General features: G+C 41.6%; 2 protein-coding genes across 3 annotated transcripts in view; one reads left to right on the top strand and one right to left on the bottom strand.

Annotated features, from left to right (window-relative positions):
• eif3ea (eukaryotic translation initiation factor 3, subunit E, a) overlaps nt 1-1,727 on the bottom strand; it is a 56,211-nt gene extending 54,484 nt beyond the window's left edge. Inside the window, exons 1-3 of the mRNA XM_048260012.1 lie at nt 1,599-1,727; nt 930-1,047; nt 622-739 (exon numbers count right to left, since the gene is read on the bottom strand). Coding sequence (XP_048115969.1) covers nt 622-739; nt 930-1,047; nt 1,599-1,688 — 326 coding nt within the window. The 5' untranslated portion in view covers nt 1,689-1,727. The remainder of the gene's footprint in view (nt 1-621; nt 740-929; nt 1,048-1,598) is intronic.
• A 9,230-nt stretch (nt 1,728-10,957) lies between these two features.
• emc2 (ER membrane protein complex subunit 2) overlaps nt 10,958-23,713 on the top strand; it is a 32,962-nt gene continuing 20,206 nt past the window's right edge. The window contains exons 1-5 of one of the 2 annotated variants that reach the window (XM_048260021.1): nt 10,958-11,057; nt 12,121-12,234; nt 18,459-18,523; nt 20,110-20,195; nt 22,264-22,321. In XM_048260021.1, the coding sequence (XP_048115978.1) occupies nt 11,018-11,057; nt 12,121-12,234; nt 18,459-18,523; nt 20,110-20,195; nt 22,264-22,321 (363 nt within the window). In that variant the 5' untranslated portion in view covers nt 10,958-11,017. Of the gene's footprint in view, nt 11,137-12,120; nt 12,235-18,458; nt 18,524-20,109; nt 20,196-22,263; nt 22,322-23,713 lie in introns of both variants that reach the window. The other variant, XM_048260022.1, reaches the window with a different exon arrangement.

Below are 23,713 nucleotides of genomic sequence, written 5' to 3'. Positions count from 1 at the left end.
AAGCCGCTCACTGGGGCTAATTCTTGTAACATGCACCAGTGCTTTGATTACATATTCCCAGTGAGATTCAGCCATCACCCCTTCAATTAAATGCCCCTTAAGCCTCATTCAGTTGGAAACGTAGCCAGAAATGGTTTTTTTTGTTTATTTTTTTTTTTTTTTTACATTTTCAGTAAAACAGTTCAAAAACTCTGCTTGAATGATGAAACTGAACAGCAACAAATGTTGTCCAATAACTTCAAAAGACGCAAGTCCAGTTTGAATAAATACATCAATATTGACATGGACTGCTCAGACTTAAACTCCACTTCAGCTCACAATTGCATCAACTAATCATAACAGAAAAAAATGAAATCCACTACTACTTGGAGCGGTGGTAGCGTAGTAAATAGGGAGCAGGGTAGCATGCAGTGGTCTGAAAAGCTGTGAGTTTAAATCCTGGCTTCCACAGCTGTGCCCTTGAACAAGGCACTTAACCCTGAGTTGCTCTGGGGAGAATGGCCATTGTAATATAATTTACACATGTAAGTCGCTTTGGATAAAAGCGTTTGATAAATGAATAAATGTCAATTTAAATGTTTACAATAACATTACCTTCGGAGAGAAAAATAAATAGCTCACCTCGTTGACTGCATCTGTCGAGTAGTCTCTGGGTCCTCAAACATTTTGACAATGGGCTCAGTCTCTGACTGCAACTGTTTTAGCTGAGCCACGACTGTAGTCCTTTTCTCCCTCAGCGCTACAAACACAAACAAGGATAAGCACTGGAGTGATGAAAAGACACAAGATAGTAGACAGGTGAGGTGTTTGAGATGTATGTGTGGCGCTAGTAGATAATAATGTGTTTTAACACAGGTGGGTAAGGGTCGACATACACACACACACACTGAAATTAAGCAGGCAAAAATTAAAATACTCTGAATACTAACTTTGTGGAATCTCCTTGTCAGGGTACAGGTTTTTGTATACATCCATGGCAAAATCCACCATGTTGGTATCACTAAGAAGCTCCAGTTTTCCTTGAAGAAGTTCTTTTTCATTGTAGATCTGAAAGATATGTTGCATTCACAACGTTGCAAAATAATGCTAAGTTTTTAACATGAACACAGGTGAGCTACTAGTCACACATCTCTCACAGTAAGAGCCTACAAAACCCCTGGGGGTGGGGTTGTCCAAACAAAGCAGAACAATAGTATGCCATGCCATTGAACAGTAACAAAGACAAAAACACCAATAACGTATGATTTAATAGCTGACAGCTTGTGTGAGAAGTTAGCTTGATGAACCACTGGCTAGCGCATTGCTAGAGCGATGTCATGCGTACAGGGAAAACTGAGCAATCCAGCTAAATGTAGGTACCAAATATGACTTCATGCAACTTGGACTTATGCAATGGTGAATTTAGAGTCGTCAGTACCTTAAAGTCTACGCTACTATTAACAAACGTCAGACTAACTAGCGCCCATATGTTTCGGTTAGCTAGGCTAAAACAGCAGCTGCAGGATTACAGCCGGTCACGTGTCTTCAAATATTAGCAAGCAAGACCAAATACCAGGTGAGAAAAGCTTATTGTTTCGTGTGATAAAAATAGATTTTACCTCTTTAACAGAGAGAAATTCCAGCAAGGGGAAAACCAGATGTCTGTCCAAGAAATGGGCAATTCTCGTGGTCAAGTCGTAATCAGCCATGTTGGATGCTGTTGGGGGACGGTCCTAAAAATTGCACAAAGTAGCCTACTACTACTGTAGGAAGTGACATAACAACGCAGGTAACAGCGCGTTGCTCGAACTGTTTGTAGCCTAGGCTAGTTTGTTCCTTGTTTCCTTTCATTTCTCATTTGCGAGCTGAACTTACATGAACAATTACAGCCATATTTCTACATGAAACCTTTTACCTATATTTACAGTAGACAAATTGTGTTACACTGACTGTGACTGTTTGTTTACAATATTGCGACCTACCAGGATACAAAATGGCATTTAGTCAACGTTCCTTAAAAAAGGGGGGAAGGGGGGGGTTTAGGCTTAGTTGCTCTGTGAACCTTTCCCCAAGACCCCTATAATTGCAGTGTATAGCTGATGCAATTAAATATGTCATGCTTATAGGGGAACTCCTATGCCAAGTGAACTTGTTGAATTGTTAAACATTGGGTCTCTTCCAGAACCCACTGAAATGTCCCAGCCGACAAGTAGCCTATCAGCAAGAGTTCATATAGCCCAAAGTACATGATCTCTCTTTGGAACTCTAGCTGTTCTGCTACCCACAGCAAAGCTAAATAAGATGGAGGCAATTGTACAATACAAATTTGCTGAGTTTAAGGAAATAATCACATATTTCCTTTCAATTATCATAGTAGGAATCTGGAAACGTGATACTCGCGTGGTCGGTTATGCTGTTGATTTCCTTACTAACAAAAGAAGCCTCAGTTTTATTCCTCATCCCACAGCTGTGTCATAAAGATGCCCATATGTCATCCAAACACACAGTGAAGAGCCAATATCAGCTACTCAATGGTCCATCTCTAATAGATTCCACTACTAGGCTACCCTGTTTGCTTGACAACCACATTGCGCTGTCTTATAGCCCCAAAACAATTTAGCCCTTTTTACAACAGTCTGACTGCAGGTAGAAATGAGTCATAAACGCATGGTATATGCGCACCACGGTCAATTCTGTTTTACTGGATGCTTTTGATACAGCCAGCTGTGGCTTGACGTTAGCAGGCTTTGAAACTCTTAAAATAAAGGAGTGGTTGTGTGTGGGTGTGTGTGTGTGTGTGAGAGAGAGAGAGAGAGAGAGAGAGAGAGAGAGAGAATTCTACCAGGGAATTTTTTAAGTGTGTTGTAGCATACATATGATTTCAGACATGGTGCTTCAACAGTGAAATATTAATTATGTTTTTGTTTCATTAATTGGCACAGGCACAGCCACATCCTGAAACTTTATACTCCGATGAGCAGCATGACGTCTTGTTGTTTTTGTTCAGCTATCCTCCTCTGTCACTGTACAAAGCCCGCCCCATTGATAAGAGGTGGGCTAGTGATTGACTGAGGTGCCTGACTAGACAGCAAATGTACAATATTCAAATGTAAATACAGGTATTTTGCTTTGCTGTGACTGGAACGTTTCCTCATTGCCTCACACAATCTGGCACAGACTCTGGGAGTCTGTCCATGAAAATGCTTGTGAAATTATTATTCATGGCTTAATGTGAGGAAATTACCACCTATTAAATGGGTTGGTTTCACCGTGAAAAAGGGATACTTTGTAGTGGATTATAAGTACTTTTACATGATGGAAGTAAAACTTTTTTCTTTTCTTTATCGCTATCCTCGACGTCCTGCTTGATAAAGACCATGTGTGTATTATTCTGTGAAGGTGCCGTAGATGTTTTTGATAAAAGAGTTAACCATTGACCACTCCTTTTGGTATTCTTTGGATACAGTATTTGGGTTAATTATGGAGACGAATATTTCTCTTGACCTCTAGGAGCACTCTAGCCCACCATAGTTGCATTGGGCATGTACTGTACATTTGTATCTAATCATTGTAAAAATAAAATATAAGCGCATTAATATTTGGTAAAGTCTTACATGTACATGTTTTTTTTAAATCATGTCTTTGGCAGCCCCAACTGGAAAGTCTAGCTTTGTTAAAAATGTATCCAATAAAGGCACAGCACGGTTAAATACCACAAGCTTAATTGTAATGGACATAGAATCTTGTATTTGAAAAGAAAAATTATTCAGAGGCAAGATTACTCTGGTTTCTCCTGTTTCAACCAGCCAATCATTCTAATGAAGGCTCCCTTAGGAGCAGAGTACAGGAAAATCCAAGCAAGTGGAATAGACTAAACACAAAATCCCATTTTGCTGGAGGAAAACTAAGGCAAAAATGTACTTTCCCATTTTCATATTTCATCCTCTATCATGTTTGAAATACCGTACCCTGTGAATAACTCAAGTAATTTTACACTGGTTGGAATGTGTCTTGGAGTAAATTGGGCTCAGAATGTTTTTTTTTTTCATGATATGCACAGGATACATTTTCAAAGGACATCATTTTTTTTTATCATTAAATCCAGCAATCATAACAAGGGTCTAAGTGACTAATACAGTGTGTCAGACATTTCAAGTCTCAAGTGTAGAAGTTTAGTTGAATTTTGGGATCTTTATGCCACGTAAATGTGGCCCACAGAAACCCACTTTACCCTCTGTTAATAATTCTCTCACAGGTCATTTCTTCTCAATCAGTCAGTAAAAAAGGAGAGGGTATGTTTAACAGTGAATCATACCTAATTGTGGCTTGGATACTAGGGGGAAACTGTAAGTGCTAAGATGATTAGCACATTGAAGTTCCATTGAGGGAAACACTACTAGGCCACAGTATGAGAGACCTGTCTGTGTTTCTAATTTGATGAAGCTGCTCTCTTACCCTACCATATAAACAGGGAGCATTAATCTAAATGTACTTTTTTATGCCAACATTTCAGTTGGATCAGTGTTGAATTGGTTCATAGAAGAAAATACAGTATTTCCAGTTTAAAAGGCCAAATCAACTTGATCTCAAAATTTGATTCTATTAATATTTTGTGAAAATATCAATTGGGTTCTTAGAGAAGCTATGTTCATATATGTATTGACATGGATGGTTCAAATGGTTGTGGTTGACAGGAAAATGTTTGCAGGAGGAGTTCTGATTGCCCCAGATGTTGTTGCTTTTTTAGTACTTCACTGTCTGGAAACTCTACTCTGTTGATGCTCCAGAATGCACGAGGCCCATGCTCACCCGCATGCTACCCCAAACTATCCCAACCAAGGAAAGTGGCAGGCAAAGCCACACTAATAATAACTTGCACAATTAAGTATTCCATTCCAAAACACACAGACACATGCTGTGCACGAACACATAGAGTATGGATGCACAAATATGCACACACACACACACACACACACAAATCCTATGTCAACATAATTTATTTTCCGTTCCTTTTTCTATATACAATACATGTACACACAAAACAATAGCAGACACAACATAAACATCAAGTAAAGGCTTTGGATGTGTCTAGATGAATTGAGGGAAACACAACCACACACATGCATTACACAACTATAGCCAAACAAACCATTCATCAACAATGACCGCTTTCTGAATAAAGTGAGCAATACCATTTCCTGACTTATTTTATATGATGGACTATCATTTTCTGGCTAGGTAACAAAAGAAGAGGTGATGGGGGAAGTGGTTTCTTGAATTTTTTTCAAAATTACCGGCTGGTACTGTGCCCTTTTACTTGGTATTACGGTGCCCTGCAGGCGCCAAAATAGCTGTGGGGAGCTATTGTTAAGCACAAAGTTGAGGAGCCCCCCTACTGTTATTTATCCAACTGGATCTCTGTGTGGGAAAGGGTGGGTGTCGGAACAACCATGTCTGTGCAATATTTCTGTACCTTTTGTTGACTTGTGGTGCCAAGGCTCCCTTGTAGCACAACCTGGGAGAGACTAAAACAGCATTTATGAGAGCATAACTGGGGTAAAGAAAGGAGGGGGAGGACACAAAAAAAAAAGCAAAACTAATTGAGGCGGATAAGTTTGTACAGGAGTGGAATCTTGTAAAATGTTTTTTGTTGCATTTATACCATTTTTGCTGCTCTAATTTCTAAATAAAACTCTAATTTGTTCCTGTTTGTGGGAATACCAGGGCCTCACAGCCCTTACAAAAGTGATGAAGCTTTTCCTTTAATGGCTTTCCCCAAATCCATCTATTCCATCATTCATTAAAAATAGCTATTTAACACTAATGGAATGGTAGAAGTGCATGGACTGGTCAACCAAGGATTCTGAACTTTTCCCTCCTTTATTTCATTGGGGATTATAGACGGGCAGCAGATACTGGCAGACGTGGTGCTCTCCAGCTACTTTGTATTCCAATAAGTCCACAAACAAATCAATACCCTCTGAAGACGAACGCCTCAGTGCAAGATACTGCAAAGTCAAACATTGCTCTCTAAGCCAAATGAATTATTATGAATTTAAATGATGCTTTTAAACGTGGCCTGTTAGATATGCACCACCTCGCTCGTTGGCCATGTCAGGTTATAAATCACCAGCCCACCAGCGTCCTGATCCAGAGCCCAGTGCTGACATCAGCACTGTCGTATTTGATGGCATTGGACCTGGGTTATCGACAGAGCCAGGGGGCCAGAAAACAATGCAAACTCACAGAGCAACTCTTTTCCCCTCTTTGCATGTCCACAGAGAACATCTGCACAGCACATGTATCCGTGCACCCAGTGGAGAAGCAAGCACCGACACTCGGAGTGTTTTGGACTATCTGCGTGTCAGAGGGAGCACAAAAAACTGCTTGCCCTTTTTTTTTGTTTGGTTTATTTGCTGTTGTCGCTGTGTGTTTGTTTTGTTGCTTTTTATTTTCCATACTTTATGGCTTCAATTACTGCTATTTTTCTACCACATGCTGACAGATGAAATATTGGAATCACAATGGGCAACATAATTAATTTAATTAATTGGTTAAAAATCAGTTGAATTTGAGAGGATAGCACATGTCATTTCCAGACATGCAAGATGAAATTATGCACCGAGTATCCTGCCCAACCAAAAGTGGATCATTGAGGCCCCCAAAGCTTCCCCGTTTCCAAACTTACCCCACATGATATGCATAGCTTTATTTCTCCCTGCAATTTTCTCAGAAAACATGACATTACAAAGAATGCACCAGAATTTCCAAATCTGTGGTCCTGGACATTCTTCCTGGAAGCAAAAGGTGAAATATGATAACTCTGGATAATGCTCTTTGGTAATGCTTTCTGTTAAGAAAGGGATAGGGTTCTTATTATTCATCAGATGCCTAGTCTTTTAGAATAATTATGTCTTGCGCACATATTTGTGTAACTCTCAGTGGTGTGTGTGTGGGGGTCTTGTAAAAATGTCTTTCAAAACAATGAACCAAACCTGATTATAGAGGTGAGATATGAAAACTGATGTTCTTTTTTTGCACTAAGCCCAACATCTTGCAGATCCCCAGAGAGGCTGTACAGTAAGTGTTCCATGCTCCAAGCTGTAACAATAGCAGTGGGTCACAGGTCAGACCACCAGTGCTCTGGACACTGTAACTCCAGAGGTCTGTCAACAGTGTCTTATTTTTCAAGGGAACCAAACAGGGAATCTTAACGAAACATAGTTTGAACGTCATTGATCTCTCCTGGACCGCCATGCTTTCAGAAGACACAACAAAAGTCTTCATTATTGCTATGCTGTGTTGTTTTAAAACATGCTGCCACAAATGTTTTGTAAGAAGGATAGAGACAACGCTAATTAAGTATTTGAATGAGGCCTTTTAGAAACAGCTCAGAAATAACTCTGTGTTTTGTATCCATAACTGCTTGAGAAAAAAATGCTGACAAAGTTGAATATAAGTGTTACCGATGAGGTGAATGTCAAGTTCCATTGCTTCCACATGTGACAAGTATTACCAGTGTCTGTGGTCCATTCCATTTCAGGAAGTGTTTTACAAATCAAATGACTTCCAATTCAAGACTGGCACAGATCAACGGTGTCTAAAACCTAAAATATTATACATTTGCCACCGGAAAAGGTATTTAGCTTGTCAGCTTTAATGAGGTGTCTGTATTTAGGTCTCTTACATCTTTTCAGCACATGGTGGAATCTTTGATGAAAATAAAAAGTAAAGCAGTGTATGTGAAAGGAATTAGCCTATATGAAAACAAACTATGTAATCCAATTAACAGAAATATTGTGGAAATAATTATGTTATGGACTAAAGAACAATTCTCAATAAATAAAGAAATAGATTCAATATAAATCATAAATAAATCGATAATCAATTTGATGTTTTTCATATTCTGAAAAATAGTATGTGAACTGACACATACAGTTATCATGTGTAACTTTATATAACTTTATATAGGCGAAGTGTCAAGGAGTTAACTTTAATGCTTAGAGTGGCATGCACAAGCACTCTGTTGAAACCCCTTAATTGTAGAACTTATGAGAGTGAACACATCTGTACACACATACCGGCACAAGCAGCAAAGTATTTTGAAAGTCATCCTTGGTGTTGTTAAACCCCTTGTTTAAATTGAATTTAATGGGAAGGAACAGCAGCCATTACATCCAATCCAGCAAGACTGTAGAGCATGTGGAAAGACACTGCCCCACTATGCAATCACACTAGCACGAGGTGTCAAGGGAACCATTGATCTTCAGTTTAGGCAACATCAATAGCAAACACACAGTCCCCCCATGTGTTTGCTATTGATGTTGCCTGAACTACAGATATTATGGACATTATCATTTGGTCAGATTGTGTGTGTCTGTGTCTGTGTGTGTGTGTGTGTGTGTGTGTGTGTGTGTGTGTGTGTGTGCGTTTGTGAGCGTCTTCTTGTGATATGTTGCCTCCCCAGACTTGTCTTTCAGGATACAGGCAAGCTCAAAGGTGGTATGGACGGACTTGCATTGAAGTCTTGCATCTGCGGAGAGTGATTTGTCTAAAGGGTGAAATGTGATTTGTCTGACTAGGTGAAATCCTGTTGGAGCATGGATCACAAACACATGGGTTTCTTTCAAACGAGGTGAAGGCTAACATTGTCGCAAATTGCTGCAGTCTTCATTTTCCATCTATCTAAAAGTGCGGGCGAACAAAAATGAGAGTTGGAAAGCACAGGAGCTGTTTAAAACCACAAAACACCTCACCCCCATCCCTCTCAAATTAGAGTCTATAACTGTTCATTTTGCTGATGTACGCCTTTGATTGACTCTGTCAGGAAACAAAATAAAACAGCTGTACTGTAGACTCTCTTTTTGGACTAAGCTTATGAGGGGAATATATGTCTTATCCACGTGTGCCATGTGTGAGGTTTTTGGCAACGGCATGAAAACCTACGTAAGCAGAAGTCAACGAGTACAGTTTAGGTTTTCAGATGGTTGCTATTGATCTCTCCTCATCTTGACGTTTGTCTGGGAGATGTGTTCCAATGTAAACATTTAAATGCATGTTGGAACTTTTCTCTTTCACGTTTTCTTAGCTTCCTCTTTATCCAGCTGCATCCTATGCAGAAAATAATAAAGAGCCGCTTTAAACCTGTGAGGGGAGAAGGGCCATTTGCCACCACACTCATCCATCCTCTGTCCTGCTGGCTCCAGTAGTCTGGTCTGCAGGGCAGGTTGGAGACGGCCCCTGGCCTTTCACGCTGTATCCTGGCAGGGAGAGAAATGTCCTTTAGCCTGAGGACAACACTCGGCTGTTTTGTGTGGTCACAACACTGTTTAGGTTTCCGAAAAAACCCCAACCACATATCCACTGACTGCCATCAGCAGTCTCGGAAATTACAATTCCATAGGTCACCAAGCCTTAATACTACACAAACTGCACATACCCTTATTGTGTATTTTTCTTTTAGCACTCAAAGTGACTCAAATTGAGTCCTGCTCTGGAGCAGTGTTCATCCAAGACTGTGCCATTTAAAAAGAGAAACGCCTTTTTCCGTAAAGCTGACTTCTGTTTTGATTGTCCATACTAGAACATCACCCCTTGCAGTGTTGTTGTGAACACGCTGGCAGAGTCCATGTCAGTAGGCCTAGATGAAGCCACAACAACCAGAGTCTTAAAAAGAACGCAATGAAGAAAACAGAACACCCATATAAGAGGAAATTAATTTTGAAAGATGCCTTATGTTGTCCAAAGACCCGACAGATATTGTAGCAGTGTAGCAAAATTAAGGCTAAGCTGTAGGGGTTTATTGGGCATCCACAAAGCATTCAGAGCCCAGCCAGCTGTCTCCAACAAACACCATCAGGCAGTCTAGCTAGATCAGGCACTAGCTAGCACTGTACAGCTCCAGAACGTATGTAAATAGCGCCGCCACCATGGTGGGGGCAACGATCACTGGAGCCCAGTGGAGAAACAGGTGTCTCTGATTGCCGGCAAGTGTTGCATTCATGTAGGTTGCAGTAGTGGTCAAACCTATAGGCTTGCCCCTCACCTCTGACTCTGCAGGAGGGTCGAACATGGGGTGAGCTAGGGTTAGAAGCTCTTGTCTGAACACGAGGACAGAAGCACTTTTTAAAATTCTGGACCAGTGGCACATGCAGATCTCAATCACACTACTTATAATGGCTAGCTGGATTGCCAGTGCAGTTAATCCATTCCACATTCCATTCCCAAAGTTCCTACCCTTGGCACTGTGCTGCTCCTCGGGTGCACCGACAATGGCATCTCTCTGACTAGGTGATTAGTGGTGGTAGCATTTAGGTCGGAGATTTCATACCTTTCCTAGTCAAATAATCTATAGTCACAAGGACATAGCAGAATGGCAATGTCCACAGGATCCATGGGCTCCCCACAATGGGAGCGCCAAGACGGTCCTTTCTTTACTGTGCAGAAGTTGCAGTGGTGGCCATATAAGTTCATGTCCTGGTGACAGCCTCACCAGTAGAAGAAGGATAACAGCTAATGAAGCATCATACTGATGTGGCCCACCGTCCAGCCCAGCAGCCGGATGTTGCAATCCTTAGAATGGCAGGAGATGACCAGCTCAGTTGCAAATGTCATAGTTGTAACCTTCTTCAGTCTCTGATCCAGATGCCCTTCCAGCTCCAAAAGGTTCAACAGCCAGGTGGGAGAAGCGATCAAAACACAATTTGTGGAGCTTGTAGGAGACTCTGGATGTTTAAATGTGATGGTGTTTTCCTTCTAGCCAGTTTCTTGTTGGCCTAGGCCTATTTCAGAAAGAGGTGTTTCAACCAAGAACAGAACACTTAGGATTTCCTTTGCCACTGGCGAATGAGAGAATGAGAGCTGTTGGTGATATTTTGGTTGTAAATAATCGGATATCCTCAGAGGCTAATAACTTCAATACATAGCTTCCATCCACTTCACTACAATGTGTCGCCTCGTTTCCTGATTTACGGTACATTTTCTGCGCTTGACCTCGGAAACGTCAATAACGTAAACTACGTATTCCTGAAAAAAAAAAATGGCGTCTGTGTCAGAGCTGTACGATGTCACTTGGGAAGGTAAAACAGGTCTTTTTCGCAGTCGTTCCAGTTGTTTGAAATTCTGTTAACACGAGGAGATATTTCCACAAACATTTCGGTACATGTGTTAAATATAAACTCAACTGCGTATCTTACAAGACAGCATTAGCTTGCCCCTGTCCTGTGGCTTGCGTTCTAGCGATGGCAAACATGAGCTAGACAAGCTAGGTTGGGGAAGTAACGCTAATGCTAGGCCTTGCATATACTAACAACTATGTTTAGGGTTTAATTAACTAGTTATATTGAATATATAATGTTGTCATTGTGTTACGAACAGAAATAGTCACCCTAGAATCAGCTAAACAATTAGCTCGTTGTGCTAGCGTAGCTATTGAACGAGGCAACACGAATAGCCTAACGTTACTAGTTAGCAAACTGCTAGTAAGTTAACAATGCATTCAGGATATTAAACACTGACTTATGCCAGAAATGGGTTTAAGTTAAATTTGTGGCCACTGCAAAATAATACTAAGCGCATAGAGAAATTGCTAACGCCACCTAGTAAACAGGACCACAGACTTCAAGAACACAATGATGCTTTGCTATTTCGCTTACGGGAGCTAGTTCATAAATGTATCATAATTTTGTTCATTGCAATTTTCGGACTGCGTCTGTAACTTTGGTTTCAGATATTAAGCAGAGAAGCCTGATAGAGAATTTACGTCTTCGTATAACGCTATTGCCGTCAAACGTAAAACCATAGAAAACAGTAGCTAATCATTTATGCATCTCGATTTTATTGTGTTTGGTGGTGTTGAGACAACTTGTTGGTCCAGAGGGCTTACATAGCAATGCAAAGCAATTATATGCTGACCCACGAAGTAACGTTACATGGAATGTACCATGCACCCTTGATGTGGGATGATTGATATGTAGCATGTATTTGACATATTGAAGAACAGTTCAAATTGTCACCGTTGCGTATATCTCAGTAGCCTACCATTTCAATATTACAATAGTACTATACACAAAGACAGTTGAAGTTTTCCACGTGTTTATGATCCACATTGATGTACTCATTCTGTTCTTTGTGTTGCAACAGATATGAGGGACAAACTTCGCAAATGGAGAGAAGAAAATTACAGAAACAGTGAACAAATTGTGGATGTAGGAGAAGAACTTATAAACGAACATTCATCAAAACTAGGAGATGATAGTAAGTACAGCCACAGGGGATCCCACATTCTCCTCTTTACAATTTTACAAAATAAAACAGTGAAATAAATGTGCCTGGTGTGATTGAAGCATCACAACATGAGTCTATCCATCAGAGGTCAAAATGCATCAGTTTAACAGAACCTTTCATGGCCTTGTTCTTAGACATCAATCTTTAGTGGTAATGGCAGATATGAATGTATTCTCAAAGAGGGTCTGAAATGTTGCCAATAGTTGATTTGCAAAGGCAATAAACCTCAAGACTGCTTTGTTTTGAGGTTTCGCTATTGTGTGTTCCTGAGATTGATGTGGTTTTGTCATGTTTTCTGAGGTAAGGTCAGATATATCTCGCACGGGTGATTTTTGAATGATCTTGGGAACTCTGTGACCTTTTTAAAGGACCGACATTAGCCTCTTATATTTATCTGATATGATTTAGGTCCAGCATGAGTACATTTTTAAATTGATGAGTAATATGTTGAAAACATCTCCAGAGAATTTGATGAGAGGAATTTTAGATCTGTTGTCCAGAGAACGGATTAGTATGTTCCATGTCCAAGATGTCAGTCAAGATGTGCACTGCCAGAATTTTCGATTGAGACAAAATCCCATGGCTAGAGTTGTATTTTTGGCAGTTTCAAGACAAATGTAACTTACATGAAGGACTTAGAACTCCAAGGAGTCTAGTGTCCAAGAAACAAAGTTCAGTGCACATAGAAGAGACTAATCATTTTGAACAGTCAGATTTCTAGTTGGAGACTGTTTCAAAATAATCCGAGGATGTTCCTGTAACTTCCTGAATCAGGATTTTCCTCTAGGCTTTTGGAAGCTTCAAAACCCTCACACGTTGTCACAGAAGTCAGTGCTGTTTTTATTTCTCACTGAATAACCAATTATTTGAGTCCACACTCTGCCCAGCCATACTTGATAATATGACTTGAAGTTGACCATTTGAACCCCTGAATTTGACCTTGACCTTTTCTAGGTTAACTAGGCAATCATCTGCTTGATTTCCTGAATTTTACCTTGGGGTTTTTTTTGTTTTCCTTGCATTAAGTTGTGTTCTGCGATAAATAAAACCCCTATCCCCTGAGCTCTTCTGTCCACATTAAAATGGTGATGGCACTCTCATGCCCCTGATGTGCATGATTGTTAAAACTCCAGGTTTATGTTGTAGGTAAAACAGAGTTTCAGAAACCATGTTGTGTGGTTGCCATGATGCAGAGAAAGGTTTGTGCTCCAGATACTACCAGTAAGAAAACAATACGAAAACATTAGTGTGGATGGAGAAGATTTTTAATTAAAATCAGTGTTTTCAAATTTACCCATTTACAGGGAGGCTACAACGGGTCCACAACTGAACTCTGTTCGCGGAGCTTAACGATAGTTTTAGAAGACTTGTCTAACATACGAACCACTATCACGTCTGGTGTAGCCAGCTCCATTGATTATTGTGGAAGCTAATTGTTGCAGCAGACGCTACACAAACACAACGCTTCAGTTACGTTGTATGGTGTAGCCTCCCTGTTATTGTGTGGATGCTGTCTAAGGCTGGGCATACACTGTGATTCTGCAGTTTTAGTGAGGTTTTTGTTTAATACCAACTCCTACTGTATGAGTCAATCGCATACTTTGTAAAACCAAAGCTCACTATATTTACGCTCACAGTATATGGTCCGTTGGCTACGACTTGACTGTTCACACTATACTTGTGAAATAAACTTGTCAGACTCAATGCGCAGCCTTGCCCACGTGTCGTTCAGTGTGCGAAACATCTAAAAAAAAACATTTTGTAATGCTGCGTTCTATTTGTCTTTTAGCGAACTCGTTCTGTTTGTCAACCAGCTGCGCTACTGTCTGTTGGCAATTGGCTATTGTTAGCAGTTGTTTTCTAGAGTCATAGCATCATAGCGACAGATAGAGGTTGGACACTGTTGTTTCTACGACTGATTTAATGTGACACAAATCCAACAGAACTGCTAATAAACAGAGAATATAAGGCTGGCATTTATTGTTAATGGGTGCAGCCATCTTGGATATTCAAACTCGTAGTACTTTGGGCAAAGATTGTTAAGGCGGAGCAAGATATTTCATCAGGAGCCACTTCCGGGAACCCGGATCGCACGAGTGGGGGTCAAAATCCCCCTTTATGCAGAGCAGAGGCAGCGACTGCTCCATTGAAGTCTATGGGCATAGTTCAGAATTTTACCACATATGCTAGGGTCTTGGTTCTATAGAGTTAAGAATGTGAATTTTGGGCACGTTTTCATGATCCTCAAACCCTTCTGAACGTTTCAGGTACATTTTTAGCATTTTATATTCCAGTCTGGAAAAAATCGACTTTATATCAGGTGTGCTCCGGTTATTTATGCCGCTGCTGTTGGCCGGTTGCAACGTACGCTTATCAATACGTCATCGACACGCCTCTTTATGCAGACAGGATTCGATCCCCATTTCGCGCCCATAGACATGAACTACAACGAAGTATCTTGCTCCGCCTTAACAATCTTTGCTTTGGGTTCGACCGAGTTGACGAGTCACGGTAGACCTTCAGTCAGAGGGTGTTACCTGTGCGTTTCCTTTTCAAGTTTGAACTTTGAACTGGTGAAAACAGCTCGGAAAATGACATGAACGGACAAATAGAACGCGGTATAAGCAACAGTTTGCTAAATTACATTGCAGCTAGCTAGCTTGATAGAACTTGCAGGTTGTTGCCACAGCTCAACCAGCCCAGTTTTATTAGTTCAGTCCAAACCAAACCACACGCGTGTCGCCGTTTTTACAGTTATCTCCATGGTCACAGCAGGCGCAGTGAGGGAAAAATCAACTGAATTTCAGCAAATTGATTCATGGCTCTGCTTCAACTGTGTAGGACGACCAAAATATCTGACATGTTAGAAATGTTTACAACCATCTGATTGCCGGCCAGGAGAGCTTAATTGCCTCTCGTTACCCCCTGTACACTACATAACCAACGATGCACAACTAAGCTGAAATTCGGCCCAATTCAAAAGAGTCGTACGTCTCAAATTCAGTTAAAAATCGGGCGCAAAATCACTTATGCCGAGCTTAATTCTGAACTACTACTGATAGATGACTGTAAACATTTAAATGACTTTTGAACAGAGTAAACATCTGTTAAAACAGAGAGCCCCCTCTGAGTTAATAGAAATCAAATGCTGAAGGAGGGAAAATTTTATTTGTAGGGCCCGATCACCCGAGCTACAGACTGTGGCCTACCACTAAAGGTGCAAAACCTTAGTGTTTCTGTAAGTATTATTATTATTATTATTATTATTATTATTATTATTATTATGTCACAGTGAATACTCAGGGACAAAGGCTTGGCCCCTGGTGTGGCCCAGGGACTCCAGCGTGCCCTCTTATGTCACTGAGTCTCGATGGTTGGCATAAGTTATAGTTCCAGCTACACACACCAACAATAAACGGCCGCCAATGGCCATTCAAATCCAAATTTAGCCAAAAGCCAAATCTTGTGCCAATATCATGTGATTTTTGAAATGTTGAAAAGTGAAATGTAACATTTCACCATCTCAAGACATGCCAATATATATTCTTATCTGTGATGTTACATGATAGATTGAGCGTGTATGGTAAATATATCCCACATTTGACCCATACACATGAGCGCACACATAGAAACACCCACGCGTACACATTGGTACCCCTCTAAAACTTGTGAAATTCATCACACACATCAGATGTGTGCATTTGACACACACACACACACACACACACTACATGCGTGCATTAATGGATGATGAAATGTCAGGGGTCGCAGAGCGAAGGTGCCCGGGCCCATCATCGCCGTTGTGTGACTATATTTCTGTTTGATTTTTATTTTCCTTTGATTCCTTTTTTTTCTTGTAGTCATTATGATTCATACACTCTTAAAAGAGCTGGGTAAATGCTTTACACAGCTTGGTTTTATTGAAACCAGCTCTTAAATTGGCTGTGAAACAAGATGGTAATTATCAAAGCACAAGTTGGAATCATAAAAAGGGGCATTGAAAAACACCAGGCGTTTGTTTGTTTTGGCGTATCAGTTTTCTTGTTCAGTGGAGTTGTGTTTTTATTGTTTTGTTTTTTTTCCCATACTCTAATTAGCAGTTTTGAAGGCACTCAGCTGAACTAGTTGCCATGTCTGTCAAAACACTTGTCTAACACATAACATTAATTCCTTCAGGCCTAATTGGAATCCATTTAGCTGACAACACTAATCATTGGCTCTCTTCTGAACAGCTGACTGATTAAATGTGCACATATGCACATTAAGAAATGTTTCACTTGTCAATATAATATGACACTCTTAGTCAAAATTAACCTAATTATGAAGAGCCTTGTTTAGTTTGTGATGTGACTCACTGATCACTTGGTGAGAGCAGTGAGGCTGTTAGCACTGTGGATGTTGACCCATTTCAGATCGACCTCACAAGGGGTGTTTGTGTGCCACACATTGATTGGTTGAAAACGATATCAAATATCCTGATATGATAATATTAATTGATTGTTTTAACACCACAGTAAGTCTTTTAGTAAGTCGATCGATATTTATGATGCCACGGTCATTCGTTCCTTGTGAAACCCCTAACTAAACCCAGTATCGGCCCATTACATGGGGTGATATAGAAATCTTGCACACTGGGCCATTCCCGCAACTCTGAGAGAGTGTGAGTGAAAAAAAAAATAACAGGTACTCTCCTTGTGTCAAGTGCTTGGTCGTGTGTGTCCAGAGGTGATGCTATTGGAATGTGTGTTCACAGTGGTGCCTTTACATCTCTGCTGATTAACCCTTAGAACCCGATTGACGAAGTGCGTCAAAAAACACACCCTTTCTTCTCTGTTACATTGCTCCGCGACTGTTTATCACAACGAGATAAAACCTTTATTTTATGACAGAGAAGAATTGGGGCTTTCCAAAGAGACTATGCACTTGTCTGTACGATCAAGTATGAAAATAAAAAAAAAATCATGAAATTAAATAAAATTGCATCATATTTACAGTCTATACTTCTCTGCGTTCACCTGCGCACCCATTACTCTCGTTTGAATTACTCGCGAACCCGTGATCGCATAGATATGGCAAGCATATCAGATGAAAGAGGAGAAACAGGGCTATCCATTGGTACCATGGATATCGATCTTTCTGGCTTATAAAAACAGAAGAAGTGCCTGCAAAATATTAACGTCATGTAGACAAACCAACGCTGCACACCCATTACTCTCGGAGTAATTACTCGCGGACTAGTGATCGGATATATATGCCACATATGTTAGATGAAAGAGGAGACACAGAGCTATCATTTGATACCAAATACATTCTTCTGGGTTATAAAACAGACGAAGTAACAGCAAAATAATAACTTCATATAGCTGGACTTACCACACGTTTTTGTCTGTTTTTGTGGCAAAGCATGTTTATAATCCAACGCTATCGTGTGTTTCTCTATGGCAAAACATGTTCATAATCCGGTTTTGAGATCCTAGCAAATTCCTGCATGGCATCCAATTCAAGGCTCACATTGCATCCCAATTTGTTCAACAAAGAAACACCTTTTTTGCCTTTACTTTGTTCATGGCAATGCAGTAAAAAGTTGAGAATCATCATGAGTGCATACACCATACACCATAGTCAGGTCACAGTGCACAGATAACAGAATGGTCAAACTAAATAAAAATGGCATTTATTTCTGTAAATCACACACCACATATTTCTGTAAATTGCTCAGGTCAGATGGTTTGCCCGTTTCAGGACAGTCTGCCCTACAGATATGGAGGTCAAAATATAAAAAAAATTATAATATGATTTTTATATTTTAATTATTGAAAAATCAAAATAAAATCAATGCTAGTACTAATACATAAAAAAACAATATATAATATGTGTGTGTGGCACTTACAATGACCAGAATAAATCCTTATGAATAAAGGTAGTGAAAATGCCCTAAAAACAGCTTAGGGTTCTAAGGGTTAAAGGAGGCACAACGCCTAATACATGTAGCTTCCTTAGCGTGCGCTTGCTCTTATCTGTTCCTCACAGTGCTCACTGAAATGTCTCAGTTCCTATTTAAGATGTGTTAACAGCCCTGTATCCTCATTCATCATATATATGTGAGTGTGTTTTTTTTCCATAGGGGATGCCATGTTCAAATAAGAAACCAATCTGAACGTGTGTCATTTTCTCTTATGTCTTCTTTTGCCCAGTATGGATTATTTATGAGCAGGTGATGATCGCAGCGTTGGACTGCTGTCGGGATGATTTGGCCTGGGTAAGTGATTTCCCCCCCCCCCTTCTCTTATTCTCTTTAAAGATCAGCAAGTCCCCTCCTCTTCCCCTCCCACCTTCAAAAGCCATTCTTCACAGTTAAGGCCTGGTTTGTCGCCCTGTTTGCCAGACACAAAAATGATTTTTATCCTGCCAAGAAACATCACCCCGTCTATACTTTGGAAAAACAATTTGCTGAAGATTGGCACAAAGTGGTAGGGAAGGACCTGGGAAATGGACTCCACTGAAAGCACTCTGTCTTGCATGGAGCTGAGTGGATCTAAACTTTATTGGTCTGTAAATGTAGGAGAAGCCTTTTCAGCTTTCCTGTTGTTTTTTTTTCCTACTCTTCTTACGTTCACAGACTCCCCCACTCTCTTCCAGAGTGTTTATACAATATTGATCACCAGTTCAATGCTGATGTCCATGTTGTGTTTCGTAAGGCACGTTCAATTTGCCCAACACCTCATGAAGGCAAAACTGGAGGTGGTGTTGTTGACTGGAAGTGTATACTGTCGTCTGGCTCAGCACAGCTTTATGGTCTACAGACAAAGAAAATTGAAAACAACAGAAAACCAAAAAAAGGGAAAAAGACAGCCTTGCCCTGGCCATGACTTGGATAGTTCAGATGAGTACAGCCACAGAGTGTAAGCTTTCCATTTTGCCCAGGAAAACAGTTTGATGTGACGATAACCATTCCTCACCTCTCATGTCACAACGGACGTTTGTGTGAGAAAAAAAACAAAGGGGCAGCTCACTCCAGCGCAGGAAAAAACTGGTAAAGGGAGCATCCTGTCTCAACCCTTTTTATAGCCAGCGTGGAATTGTGGGTGCCCACAGAGTAGCATTGTGAGTTCCCTTCCACCTCAGTTTTTTTTTCTTAGCCATGACCTCCTTCTCCCTCCCTCCCTCCCTCCCTCCCTCCTTACTCACCCCCACATCCTTTTCCCTCGTCTCCACAGCTGTATCGGTGACTTGTTTATCGTGGAACTTTCGAAAAGGGAAAAATTCTCCAGTTCTGCCCACTTTTTTTTTACGGTTTCATAAGAAGCTGTCAGCTGGAGACGTCACGCCGATCGCTTGACACGTTTTAGGGTAGATATTTTATCACGCCGAATAGCTCTGGCCATAAACAGACGAGGGGGTGAGAAAACATTGGCGCTGACCGGTAAGAAATGGAAAAGGAGATGATGTAATACAGTAAAATTTCTGCTAGCTCTGTGTTTGGGAATATCACTGTTAATGTTGCGGAGCTTCCCGACGCTCCCGCAAAAGACAAACAGGGCTGACTCGAAGCCACAAGTGCCTTGTTATCACCAGTGTGTGTAATGGAGTTCCTTTGCGACCTAAGAGGAGAGAAAGGGGGATTCCATTTCCACACTTTCACACCCTGACTACCAAATAGTGTAGTGGTTGTTGTTGTTGTTATTGTTGTTGTTTTGGTGACCATTCACATTTTCCCGCTTGTGTGTGTGTTTATATTGCTCATGTATTACATGGCTGTCGTCACTGCGGGTATTTCTCCAACTTTCGTCCACCTCACCTACCGCCTCCCTCTCTCCTTCCCTTCCCCTCCCTTGTTACTTGCAGAGTTGTCTACAGGAACTGAAGAGGCAGTTTCCAGATAGCCACAGAGTGAAGCGATTAGCGGGCATGCGGCTTGAGGCTTTGGAAAGGTAAGAGGGCCATTTATGGTACCAACTTAGCAGCAGGACCTTGGAGCAGTGTTTTGGGATTTTGGTGTGTGTGTGAATGAATGTCTCGATGGTGTGCTGTGGAGGGGCTGCATAAGAGGCCTGTAAGCAGATCACCAGTGGCAGACGAGGTGGGAATTTGGGGGGTTGGGGGGGCTTGTTTATCCTGTAAACCACCGTCCTGTTGGCAGAAAACGGCAAGAGGGAGTAGTGTGCTTAGTCGTCCTGTGGCTGTTTTTATTTTTTTTCTCTCCCCTCGAGTGAGGAATTCCCAGGAAGGAAGGAAGTGGTTGCTCCCACTAGTATTCTAGGGGTCCTGTTTTCTTTCTCTCTAACCCCCCCCCCCCCTTCACCCTCTTTGTGTGTCTCCTTTCTGCTGGGTCTGTTTTTGTCTCCTGCTGAGAGTGACTGTCTGGGAGACCTGTGAAAACAGTCGCAGCACAGCCCAGGGTCAGCTTTAGATTGGTTGTTTCAGTGTTTTTTTTTTTTTCCTTTTCCATTTGCCCTCCCAGTTAAATCACACACACACACACACACACACACGTTACCCTCTCATTTTAGGCAAATAAAACACATAAGGCTCATGTGTTTGTTTGTCTTTGACTTGCCTATCAGTCGTGCGGGCTGTATGTGATAATTGAGCATGATTGTCCCTGCACAGTCAGATTAAATAAACTCGCAAATTCTGCAGTAATTGGCATCAGACGGAGGTCCCATTTAAGTGAAGCCCCCTGCCCCCCTGCCTACCACACACATACATGCATACGCACGCACACACACATCCACACACACACGTGTGTGCACTTTGTCACACTTGCACACATTTAGAGACAGCCCTGCCAACCCCAGAAAGTCTCAACATAAATAAAGCCAATCAAAGTGACTTGAGAGTGACTGCTTGATGCCATCTGAGTGGTCCCCTCCCTATCCCACTCCACCCACCCACTCCACCACCACTATATAGTGGAGTAATAAAGTGGATCAGAGGGGAAGGGGTGGTGCAGTGGAAATGGGGCTGCTGTGTTGTAATGGGAACCAGAGTGGCTTCTGTTGCAAGGTTGTGGGGTTTAAAAAAATGCTTAAAGAAACAAGCAACACAGGTTTTGATCACACACTTAAAGCATGCCGCTGGCTGTCTGCATAGACAACGATGCCGGCTGGTCATGGGGCCCATGGGGGAAATTATAAGAGAGAGAGTGGATGCACTCGGCCGTCTCCACTTATTTAATCTGACAAGCAAACAGCCCTTAGCTACTCCACTTCTCCTCGGTCTGAATTTGCTGCGTGATTTCATTTTTTACAGTTCATAACTTTTCTTTTCAAGCGCAATCACTGGGATTTCCTCTACAATTTCCCTTTTTCATTACGCCTCAATCCCATGCCCCCCCACCCCACCTCAAAAACAAATTGCAGTTTAGTTGAAAATGTTTACGCAATTTATAGGCGCAGTCATAGTGATTTTTCTTTATTTTCCCCTTTCATCCTCCACCCTTTCCATTATGGTCATGTTTTATCTAACTGTGCCTTTGTGATGCTGAACTTGAAAAGTAGCACAAATCTGTGGAGGCAAACACAGTCTGATTTGTTTAAAAAGGTGAATCAAAGCGAAAGGGGTGTAATCATTGCATATACAGTAAAGCCAATCAGTGGGGCGCTGTGCTGTGCCGTGCCGCGTTTGTGGCACTCCTCGGGCGGACGACTTTTGAGAGGCTGCAGAAGCATCTCCCAGCGCTGGCCATCCCAGCGGAGCTCCAGTAATGACTGTTTATTTCCTCCCTTCTCTGGATCGCCGCTGATTTTTACAAGTCCTCTGCCGTAGCCATAGAGACAGCCAGTCCTGTATACAAGAGCTTGATTGCCGTGAACTCTTGTGTGATTTGCGCACCACCTAATTTCCCATGACCAGTGAGATAGTGATCTGCTTTTTGTTTAAAGAAAGAAAGGGGGGGAAAGAAAGCAGTCCTTTTTAAAAACATTCCTTTTCCTTTCTCTCTTTCTCTCTCTTTCTCTCTCTCTCTCTCTCTCTCTGTGTGTGTGTGTGTGTTTCAAGGTACGATGACGCCAACAAGCTGTACGATTCAATACTACAAGATGATCCGACCAATACGGTAAGCCAGAAATAAAACGTATTATTTTTATTACTTTTTTTATTTATTTTTTTACTTTGGGGTTGTGGTCGCGCCATTATTTTTTTAAGAGTCGTTAAAATGTGCTGAAGAGCTTTCGGTATCAGTGGCGTGCATTTGTTTGGTTAAACTCTGCCTCCCCTTTGGATGACCTCAACCACAGTGCTGATCAGGCACTCGCCCACACCACTGACAAGTGTTTCGGGGGAACCCGAAAAGCCCAGTGATTTATCACTCTCCATAGTATCAGATGTGTCGCGGGAAACCCGGGTAAAAATAAATGCTGTGTCTTTGAAGAATTTGAGATTTACGTCGTTGCCCACCCTAACACCACCTCTGCTTCTCCTCCTCTGGTTCGTTGGACCTGAGATTTTCCTTCTCCAATTCCGGTCTGTGTCCTTGGACTAGAATCTTGTGGGACATCAGGTGTTGATAGTCTTTTTAAATTTGGCAACCTTTTTGTCACTGTTAAGTGTTTGCGACTTGCCTATGCATCAGTGAGTAAGCCTCCGCTCTAGGCCCTCAATACTGCTGGAAAGCATGTTCTCTGTTTGTGTGCTCTCAATCCGGTCGCATTTACCCCCAAATTTATATCAGATTTCAGGCTGACGTTTTGCAACACCACGTCCAGGCCACGGTGTTTTGCCAAAGCCTCCACCACCACCACCACCACCACTGCCCCTGCTGCTGCCCCCACACTCCCTCCCCACACTCACCCTGAAACACATTGTACCTGCTGTTAATTGTTTCCATCAGGACATGTGGCCATGCAAGAAAAAAATAAATGTTTTAAAGGAGGCTTTTCAAAAAGAAAGCATGACCTTATTTGTTTTGGCTTGCGCTGGCCCTGAAGACGCACAACATGGCTGTAACACATGGACTTGCTTAGATTTATTAAACATTTTCTCGGGGGCTGGCAAAGTGCGACCGACGAAGCATAGACATTTGTTCTGTGGACACCATGTGAGCGTTGTGCACCTCGCCGACTGTCTCTTTCAAACAAATGGGAGGCTTTGCTGACAAAGTCAATAAACGGTCGTTTGCACTGATGCAGTCAACTCTTTTTTTTTTTTTTTCTCTCTCTCTCTCTCTCTTGCGCTCTCTCTCTCTCTGCCCCCCACCTTTTCTCGTTCTCCTCTTTCTCTGTCCATCATCTGTTTCACTTGCAGCAGCAGAGAGGCACCCCATCCTCTGTCTGCTAACACATTCATTTTATCATTACCCTCCGTATTTATTTGACTATCTGTTGCTATTGGACCCAGGCAGTCCCATCAGTCTTACTCGGTTAAAAAAGGGAGACAGAGGAGCTAGTGCTGTTCTGTTTGTTTTTGGTGTTACTTTGCCAGGGCACCCTCCCTATTCCCCCGGCCCTAT

Source organism: Alosa alosa, chromosome 13 (assembly GCF_017589495.1).
Source record: "Alosa alosa isolate M-15738 ecotype Scorff River chromosome 13, AALO_Geno_1.1, whole genome shotgun sequence".
Taxonomy (NCBI): Eukaryota; Metazoa; Chordata; class Actinopteri; order Clupeiformes; family Clupeidae; genus Alosa; species Alosa alosa.
The sequence above is the reverse complement of the archived record's forward strand: the minus strand, read 5'-3'. Positions and strand labels throughout refer to the sequence as shown.